Source organism: Nestor notabilis, unplaced genomic scaffold, assembly GCF_000696875.1.
Source record: "Nestor notabilis isolate BGI_N333 unplaced genomic scaffold, ASM69687v1 scaffold7961, whole genome shotgun sequence".
Lineage (NCBI taxonomy): Eukaryota > Metazoa > Chordata > Aves > Psittaciformes > Psittacidae > Nestor > Nestor notabilis.
The window spans coordinates 26,969-37,025 of record NW_009915088.1 but is presented as its reverse complement, the minus strand read 5'-3'; the positions used below and the strand labels follow the sequence as shown (position 1 = coordinate 37,025).

The 10,057-nt window shown below is 49.0% G+C and overlaps 1 protein-coding gene across 2 annotated transcripts in view; it reads left to right on the top strand.

The window, feature by feature from the left end:
* Positions 1-10,057, top strand: part of EHMT1 (euchromatic histone-lysine N-methyltransferase 1) — a 35,121-nt gene that overhangs the window by 23,308 nt on the left and 1,756 nt on the right. For both annotated transcript variants that reach the window (XM_010023950.1, XM_010023949.1), the window contains 2 exons: positions 2,011-2,097; positions 7,027-7,105. In XM_010023950.1, the coding sequence (XP_010022252.1) occupies positions 2,011-2,097; positions 7,027-7,105 (166 nt within the window). The remainder of the gene's footprint in view (positions 1-2,010; positions 2,098-7,026; positions 7,106-10,057) is intronic.

Here is a 10,057-nt window from a genome sequence, read left to right as displayed (position 1 = left end):
TGAGGTTGCTGGGGTGCTGGGACAGGGGGCCCCGAGAAGCTGTGGCTGCCCCATCCCTGGCAAGGCCACGTTGGACACAGGGGCTTGGAGCAACCTGCTCTCATGGAAGGTGTCCCTGCCTGTGGCAGGGGGTTGGAGCTGTTTTGGACCTCTGCTGTGGAGAAGTTTGCCACTAAGTCCGAAGGAATCACACTGGAAAAAAGACTTTTGCAAAGTTTTTGTAGTGCTGACAACACTTTGATTTGCAGGCCTTGGAGTTTCAATGACATTTTGCAGTATTAAGAATAAGTAAGGAAGTAGCTTGCTGTGTTTCCACAGAACTTCACCCCTTCTGGCTTTCCCTGCTGAGCTCCAGAGCTCCGGTGTCTCTGTGGGTGTTGATTGAGGAGATGTACACCTAGTGCTGTTGCTGTTGTTTTTTTGCTTTGCCAAAGTGTTTTCTGAAAGTCGGGAAGTGTTGGAAACCCAGGCATGAGCCTGGGAGAGCGGCTGCGTTGGGGAGCCTGCAGTAGGGTGCTTGGCAGAGCTGTGCTTGAGGTCCCTGGGGAGGAAACCCCCTGCATTTGGGCTGCAGTGTGACACATGGGTGTTCCCGCTCCATTTCAGTGCTTCCTTGATGAGATTTGCTCCAAATTAACTCTGCTCAACAGCACACGTTTCTATCAGGCAGGATGACCCTGCTTAGCTGGGAAGTTGGGATCGGAGCTGCTGCTTGTTTCAGCCCCGACAGCAGAGCCTGAACCTGAGCTTGATGCTGTGCTGTGATGGCTGAGGCAAAACATGGGGAGCTTCCTCAAGCCTGAAATAGTGTTATCACCACTCTGAGATTGGTTGTTCTCATGAAGTCGTGTTTTACCTTGGTGAAGGCTTCAGGAGCTGGGAGCAAATACAAGAAAATGCACAGCCTCTGGTTTGACCTTATGGTGGTACCAGGAGGGGGAGAGGGAAGAGAAATACTGGGAAAAGCAACAGGGTGAAGTTAAGGTGAACATCAGATTTCTCTTTGTTCTGATAACAGTGTTGCTGAGAGTGGGTTTTGGTTCCCTAAGGGACAGCATGAGCCTTCCCTGGCCCTGGAGACTGTTCATCCTGCACTTAACTCAAGTTCTGGCAGAGCAGGAGGCACAAGGACTTACAGGATTGTTTCTCTGCCTATAAACTCCATCAGTAAAATTCCACGGAGCAGCAATTACACCAAGAAGTTTCAAGCTGCAGCATTTCTTCCTTGTCTTTCAGCCACGGAGCTGGATATGATGGAGTTGCTAAATGCACTGGCCTCTACAGAGGGCAAAGGGAGCAGAGCACTTAAGGTGTTCCTAATTCACCATAAGGTCCCTGCCTTCCCCCTGCAGCACCCTCCCTGCAGAGCTACACTGCCTTAAGTCCCCTTCCACCTTCCCAGCCTTCTCCTGAGTGCGTGGAAGGGAAAAGAAATGCTGGTGGTGAGACTCTGGTATCCTACGTCAGTTACATCAGTGGTGTAACCACATGGAGCATCCACTCCCACACCCTCCTCCCCAGTCCTGAGGGGTGCACCCAGCAAGGTGCAGCTGGGCAGGGAGAAAGGGGTGATGGGTGCCCGTCCCTTGTCCCTAGGCAGTTTCCATCATAGAATCCCAGCCTGGTTTGTGTTGGAGGGGACCTTAAAGCTCATCCAGTTCCAACCCCCTCCCATGGGCAGGGACACCTTCCACTAGAGCAGGTTGCTCCAAGCCCCTGTGTCCAACGTGGCCTTGAACACTGCCGGGGATGGGGCAGCCACAGCTTCTCTGGGCAACCAGTGTCTTACCACACTCATAGTGAAGAATTATCTGCCCACATTCTCAGAGCAGTGGTGGGAGTGGAACGTTCCCACAGTGGTGCCAGTGTGAGAACTGGGGGTTGAGTATCAAATCAGCTTTGAGTTTGTTTTGAAGGAAGGTTGTTGTCTTTTGTGCTTATCTCTCTATGAAAGTTCATCATCTTTTTGTGCAGTACTGCTATTGATGGGTCTTCTTTTCCTCTTTCCAGGACTCGATTGCAGCTTTATCGGACACAAAAGATGGGCTGGGGTGTGCGAACAATGCAGGACATTCCTCTGGGAACCTTTGTGTGCGAGTAAGTTCCTCAGCTTTCAGTAGCTCCCACAAGCCCATCGCTTCCTGAGGCCGGGGTGGTTTGCTGCTCTTTAAGGAGAGATTTTCACACCAAACATATTGGCATCAGGCCCTCAGCCAATTTGAATAGAGTTCCCTGACTCCATTTCCTGCTCTGTCCTTTTCCTCATAGTGTGGAGCTTTCTCCATTCCCCCTCTGACTTGCTCGGGTCTGTGCTGAGCTCTTACCCCTCTGAAACACAAGTGAAGAGGGGAAAATGCATTTGGGTTGTGCTGCACATGTGCTCAACTCACGTGTTCACTGTGGCCAGGGGGCACTTCAGGTCAAGGCAGTTGGGAACAACTTCTTTCTGTGGGATCTTTGTCTGCTTCAATACTGACTTCTCAAGAGGTTTTCCAGTGTCACAGCTCTGGCTTTGGTCTTATTCAATAAAACAATAAAGCACTTGGTGTTAAGCATGTGTCAGCCCTAATTCAGTAAAGTATTTAAGAACAAAAATGTTCAGATGTGTGTCAAGGGAACAAACTGCCATTGAGCCTTGCCGTTTTCAGGCTTTAAAGTGGTATATCTGCTCTATAGATGTTTTGGGAAGTGTTGTCTTCATTTCAATGCTACAGTGAGTTGACACCTTGTAAAGAAGGCTGGACTCGTGCCCTTCATGGAAATAGGTGCTGGGTTTTTTTAGAATTAGTTATTGATGTTTCATAGAATTGGGGCAGGGGATTGCAGAAGATTGTTGTAGAATTAAGACAATTCTGCATTGCATTGGCCAAATATTTCTTCCATGTTTGGAGCTGCCAGATAAGAATATGTTTTGTGCAGAGGTAAAGCTTAAAACTGCTGTTTGTGGGGAGTGTCCCAAGTCTGTCTTCAGGTAGGGCTTTCTGTTAAGTACCAAAGATCCCACTGCCCTGGTTTTCAGCATCCAGAGATGAGCCAGAGCCTGCAAGTAAACTGCTCCCAAAGCAAAAAGGCACCAACTTTACCAAATCCTACTGGAATGCTAAGTGCACAAGAGGTATTGGCAGTGGTGAACTGGCAGCCCTGGGAAACAAGGCAGCCCTGACAGTGTAATGGACACAGATGGGCACATTGTGGAGCACATCAGAGCTGATGGGGTACAGATACCATGACCATGCTTAACTCTTCCCTCCATCCTTGCCAGGAGCTGCTGACAGTATCATCTTCATCATTAGATAATAATAAGTTGCATACTAAAAAGCTGAGCTAATATGTGTCTTGCCCATGCATGTTCCTCCTTATCTCCATCACTCTCACACACACACGTTATTTACTCAACACACCAACATGCAGTTCTCCTCTCCTCCAGCTGCACTCATGTCCTTCCTGTGATTCTTCACGAGCAACCCTTAGATTTGGTTTCTTTTTTTCCTCATCTCTGGCAAAGAAACCCCTTTGCCAGGGGTGTTTGGGGGTCGCTTGCACACAGCAGCTGCTGGGATCAGCTCCTGTGAAAGAGCATTTTGCATTGAAAGTCTGGATTAAAGCCCTGAGCAGATAGTGGCTTCATACAGCAGTTCTTACTCTGCTTGGGTAGGATGATAATTGTACTGGTGTAAGGATGACTTTATTCCATGATTTTCACGTTTGCCTGCGTGGAGGGCAGGTCTGGAATAGTTCTCACAGCACTTTCATTTTGCAAAGCTCTGCTGGTCCTGACTGTTTCTGTGTAAATGCCTTTTTCACACACATACAACTTTTCAGCCTGGTCTGTGCTTCAGAAACCTTTCAGCTGTTCTCTATAATCACCCAACAGTGGTTTCCCTTTCTGTTTCTGCTTCTGGGCTGTCGCTCTGGCACCCTACAGCAGCTTCTTCAGGGAGCGTTTAGCAGCGTTCAGAGCTCAGAGCAGTTGGCGGCTGGGAGTGAAGCTCCAGTGCCAGTCAGCCCTGCCAGTGGCCCCAGGGCTCCCCAGCCCCAGCTAATCTGTGGAGTCAAGGAGTCCCAGACTGGTTTGTGTCGGAAGGGACCTTAAAGCTCCTCCAGCTCCAACCCCTGCCACAGACAGGGACACCTTCCACTAGAGCAGGTTGCTCCAAGCCCCTGTGTCCAACCTGGCCTTGAACACTGCCAGGGATGGGACAGCCACAGCTCCTCTGGGCACCCTGTGCCAGTGCCTCAGCACCCTCCCAGGGAAGAGCTTCTGCCTCAGAGCTCATCTCAATCTCCCCTCTGGCAGGTTGAAGCCATTCCCCTTGTCCTGTCCCTACATCCCTTGTCCAAAGCCCCTCTCCAGGTTTCCTGGCGCCCCTTTAGGCATTGGAGCTGCTCTAAGGTGTCCCCTTCAGGAGCCTTCTCTTCTCCAGCTGACCCAGCCCAGCTCTCTCAGCCTGGCTCCAGAGCAGAGCTGCTCCAGCCCTCGCAGCAGCTCCGGGGCCTCCTCTGGGCTTGCTCCAGCAGCTCCGTGTCCCTCTTGTGCTGTTCCCCAGAGCTGGATCAGGGCTGCAGGGGGGTCTCACCAGAGCCTTGTGCTTGGTCTTGTTGAACTTTATGAGGTCTGCATGGGCCCACCTCTCCAGCCTGTCAGCTCCAGACTCCCAACTGCTCTGGAGCCTCCTGCTAACAGTCTCTGGTACCTTCAGCACAGTCCTGGAAGCAGCAGCTCCTCCCTGCCCTGCTAGGCTCCCACAGTGTTCTTAGGCTCTTCCACTCGCAGATGCTCAGGAGTGTGCTCATGTGCAGGTTTCTCCCTGCCTTCCCAGTTTGTCAGTGCTCAGAGGTTGCTGTGGCTCTTCCTGTGGTGACGTTGCTGTGGGCTGTTTGGATCTGCTCTGTTCATGCTCAGTTGGGAGGTGATGGAACTGCCCTGGAGATGGCATAGCTTGGTTCAGGGCTTTTATCAGAGAAGCAGTGTATTAGTGGGGTGCAGAAAGCAGAGTCTTGTGAGGATCTAGTCTGTTCCTTTCTGTGGATGTCCGTTATGTGGTTTCATTTCTGTATGAAAGAGTGATGCTTTAGTAAGATACCAGCTGCATTTGAGCCAGGTGTTTTAGCCACCCCTTCAGCCTGAGAAGCCCCATGTGTCCCATTTTCCACACTGCATGGAAAACCCTGGAGCCTGTGCTGGGAACTTGTTGTTGCTCTTGATTTTTGCATGGAGTGACCTCTGGTCTGGAAGTGATGAGTGGCAAGGTAAAACTCTGAGATGTAGTTACTTGCCAGCACCATGCTGAATGTCATGCTGAGAAGAAAGACTTTGGCTTGACTTTGTGAGTTCTTAAATGAAGCGACTGATGCTCCTGCTCTTTTTTTGTGTAGGAACATGGGCTTCTTGCACATCCCTCCCTAACTTTCGATCTGGGAAATAAAGGAACTGTTTGTATTTGTAAGCAGTCCTGGAAAGGAAATGAGTTACAGGAATTGGCTTTAAAGGAACATCAGACCAACAGTTTTTATTTCGATTGTGGTTTTTAGTTTCACTGAGTTGTAAACCTGGAGTAGCTGTCCCTGAGCAGAGCACTCTCCATGCAGCATTATTCAGCTGTTTCTTAGCTGCTGCTGGCTACCGTGTCATGCTACAGCAATTATCTCTGGCCATCATCTTCCTATTGCTCTAGGTCACCTCTGAGCGTGTGATTTCCAGTAGTGCTTCATAAATAACAAGATGTAGTCAGGCAGAGAGGAGAATCACACACAGTGACAGCCTCCTGCTCTGACCAGATCCCTCAGATTTGGAAATTGCTGCCAGATGATCACTTGTCATGGAATAGGTCCTCTCCAGGTTGATGTTTTGTGGCTTTCCTCTGTCCCAGCCCTGGAGTTAAATGCTGCCTCGAGCCAGAGGGGGAAATGGATACAGTTGGTTAACACTTGGAAATGCCTTGGGAGCTGCAGAGGAATGCTGGGATAATGGCTGCTGATCATGGGATCTCTGTTGATGCTGCAAAATATTCATTTATTCATTTATTCATATTGTGAATCCTTTGCTTATAATTAATTAGCATTGCAGTGCAGGCCAGGAAGAATTAGGTACTACTGTGCTGTTGCTCCTTTCTCATATCCTCCCTCTGGCTCAGTACCTCTTCTTTGTGTCTCTTCGATTGCAGGCAGGTCAGGGCAGGAAATGTTGAACCTTGACAGTCCAAAACTGTTTAACCTGGAGACAGGGAGACAAATGTGGGAACACCAATACAGTGGGGACTCCTGCACCAAGAGGGTTTGCAGCAAAACCAGCATCTGTCTGGGGGGTGGACGGTTGTGGGTGTATTTGGTCCTTCTCAGCAAGCCAGGCCATGCAGCACGTGCATCGTGGTGCTCAGACGATCTGGTTGTGATCTTCCTTGCACGTGGTTTTACAATAAGGTGGTTGTTACTGGATCACAGTTCTGATTTATTCCGGTTCAAGAGGGATAGAGGAAGAAGCTGGGATCCTTCCAGGGATCCTGCCAGGTTAGGTTAGACCTAAGGCTTCAAAACCAAACCTTTATAAGGTAGGTAGCCTATGTAATCAGTTAAAACACCCTGGAAAAATACAGGAGGAACAGACACAACCATTTTGCTTTGGGATGTAAACAGCACAAGCACTGCAGTGGCGTACAGGAGAGCCAGGACATGAGTCTGAACAGAAGGAGAATTGGATTAATGTGTTGATCTTGGCCAACAAAGAGATTTGCAGAAGGAAAGACAGTCCTCAGAGAAGAAGTAAATTTTATTGGAAGTAAGACTCCAGTTTTAATATTGAAAGTGTTGTCCTGAAAAGATGGACTTCGGAGCCAGATTTTAGCTGCTGTAAGTTGGCAAAGCGCAGTTTGCCTGGGTGGGTCTGACATGACCTGTGCTGTAAGGCTGGGGGTTGCCACATGTGGCTGGGCTGTATCCCTTTCTTTCAGTCTTCTCAGAAAGAGAAGTTTAAACCCAAACCTGTGATTGCATGAGCATCTTATCTCTGCCTTCCCTGTTTGTCTGCAGGTACGTTGGTGAGCTGATATCCGATTCGGAGGCAGACGTCCGTGAAGAGGACTCCTACCTCTTTGACCTTGACAACAAGGTACTGTATCTGAAGGCGTCTAATGAGACAAACCCAAGGTCTTGCCTCTCCAGAAGAGCAAAAAGAGAGTATTTGTATCCATCTTGACATGCAGCAAAGATGAGAACCACAAAATATAGAGGGGTAAGGCTTAAGGCTTGTTAAAGCAGTGCTGGGCTGCCATGGTATGTGCTGCCCACACCAGTTTTGATGCAAGATGCTCTTCTGTCAAAACTGTTCAGGTGTCCTCGGTTGAGTTGTTCAGGTTTTGATACTCAGTGTGTATATGCAGGCTTGCAGCCATGTTGATTGGCAGCTCTGTGAGTTCTTTGTAAAAAGATGAGTTGGATGATTGAAAAAGCAAGCCTGGTTCACTTAAAAGGGATCCATCAGGTACCCTGGCAGGGGCTGGAGGCTTGTTCTGCTAGTAGTTACCCTATGCTGCTCTGTGGAGAGCTGTCTTGGAGCAGAAACCCTGCTTTGAAGAATGCCATCTAAAGCTTTTAAGCAAAGCCATCACTTCAGACTTTCCTTGTGAAAGGAGGAGGAGAGAGGTGAGCTGGGGACTCAGAGGAGTGGGGTGGCTTCCAAGATGTCTTGTTTCTGTCATCAGCTAGTGACAAAGAAGCTTTGCTTTATTTTTTTGCCTTTCTTTTTCTTTTTAAAGCAACACACATTGAACAACTGAAAGAAGACAAGTGATGAGTGTTGTAGTCAGTCTGAAAACAGTGGGGTCAAACTGTGATTATGAAGTTGAAAAGCAGCAGGGACTTCAGCCTGGTTTGTGCATTTAGAGCAAGAGCCCACCTGGGCCTTGCCTGGCCTTTAGTTCAGCCCCTGGCTGGCTGCCTTGATGGAGAACCTCTGTCTTTGCTCTTAAGAAGCCTTCAGTAAAGCAAAGAGGAAGACCCAAGGCATAAGCACTGTCTTTTTTCAGGGTGTCTGAGCCCTGAGGAACACCACTTGTGACCAGTTGCCAACTGGATTTAAATCCATTCATCCCCACTCTTTGGGCCCCACCATCCAGGCAGGTTTTTACCCAGTGAACAGTGCACCCATCCAGGAGTTTCTCCAGGAGACTGCTGTTGCAAACCGTGTCAAAGGCTTCACTAGAGTCAGGTGGACAATATCCACAGCTTTTCCCTCATCCACTAAGTTGGTCACCTTTTCCTAGAAGAAGATCAGGTCAGTCAAGCAGGACCTGCCTTTCATAAACTCATGCTGTCTGGGCTTGGTCACCTGGTCATCCTGTATGTGCAGCATGATGGCACTCAGGATGATCTGCTCCATAACCTTCCTCAGCACTGAGGTCAGACAGACAGACCTGTAGTTCCCTGGATCCTCCTTCCGGCCCTTCCTGTATATAGGCATCACATTTGGTAACCTCCAGTCAACCAGGACCTCCCCAGTGAGCCAGGACTGCTGAGAAATGATGGAAACGCCTTGGTGAGCACTTCCACCAGCTCCTTCAGCACCCTTGAGTGGATCCCATCCATTCCCATAGACCTGTGTGTGTCTAAGTGGCATAACAAGTCCTTGACCATTTCCCATTGGATTATGGGGGCTTCATTCTGCTCTCTGTCTCTATCTTCCAGCTCAGGGTGCTGGGTACCCAAGAACAACTGGTCTTGCTATTAAGGACTGAGGCAGAGAAGACATTAAGTACCTCAGCCTTTATCTTGTCCTTTATCACCATGTTGTCCTCACATGCAATAAAGAATGGAGATTCTCCTTAGCCCTCCTTTTGTTGCTAATGTATTCATAGAAACATTTTTAGTTGTCTTTCACAGCAGTAGCCAGATTAAGTTCTAGTTGGGCTTTGACCCTTCTGATTTTCTCCCCATACCCTCATGGCAAGGTGGGAAACACTTTGCTCTGGGACTTGTCCTCCTCAGCAGCTTCACAGTGAGGACTCCGCATGGGTCAGTCAAGGCAGCAGAATCCTTTCTTAAGAAGCACATCTTGACTTGCATGGTGGAGAGCCCAGATCTTTCCAGATGGGCACTAGATGTGGTAGTAGGTGATGTTGCCATCACCAGCCGTGGCATTTCCATGGAGGAAAGCGAGGGGATGATGGGAATTACTGGTAATTGCAATACAAAATAACAGTGTTTGTGTTACGGGACCATGTGGGGCGATGCCTCCCCAGCTATTGGGACACCTTCCCTGGGCTCCTGCCCCAGTGGGGTGGTGTGATCTGGCACCACTTGTCCTAATGGATGATGGTGAGGTGCTTGCCCGAAAGGGAGCTTGAGCACTGCTAATGGAGCCTTTTGCTTTTGGCCTCTTTGCAACTGAAATTAGCTCCTGTAATTAAAGCCTCTGCCTTGCACAGTCATTCTCTGCTGCAATAAAAAAGCCCTGAGGGAGGTTCTTTTCTTTTCAAGGAAAACAAAATATTACTGCTCTTTGGAAAGGGAATTTCTGTGTTCTCACTTGCACTTTTATCTACAAAAACCTGTGTTTTCTTGAGGCTCTGGCTTTGTGTTTCCTTGCTGTCATGTTCAATTAGAGGATGGAACAGATGCTGTTCCCCTATCCAGCAGCTTGTACCCGTAAGGTGTTTGTCTGCACCAGACATCAATCCCACCATGCCAAGCTGGTGCTTTACCTGGGCAGGGTGGGGAGAGCCAATGGGCCAGACAGTGACAGGCGTTTCCAGAGGTCTTTGGGCTGGTGGGGGGCAGAAGGCTGTGTAGAAAACTGGGCGTTCAGGGTAGTGGGTCTAAAAGTGTGTGTTTAGTCCTGTTAAACCTGCAGTGGGCATCCTGCCTTGGTTGTTCTTCTTGAAGCTCTGCAAAGTATTGGTGGAATGACCAGTAGTTTGGTCAGTTGTTGTTTTTAACAAGTAGCAGTAATCACAGAATCATAGACATAGAATGGTTTGTGTTGGAAGGGACCTTAAAGCTCCTCCAGTCCCAACCCCTGCCACAGGCAGGGACACCTTCCACCAAACCAGGCTGGCCCAAAACC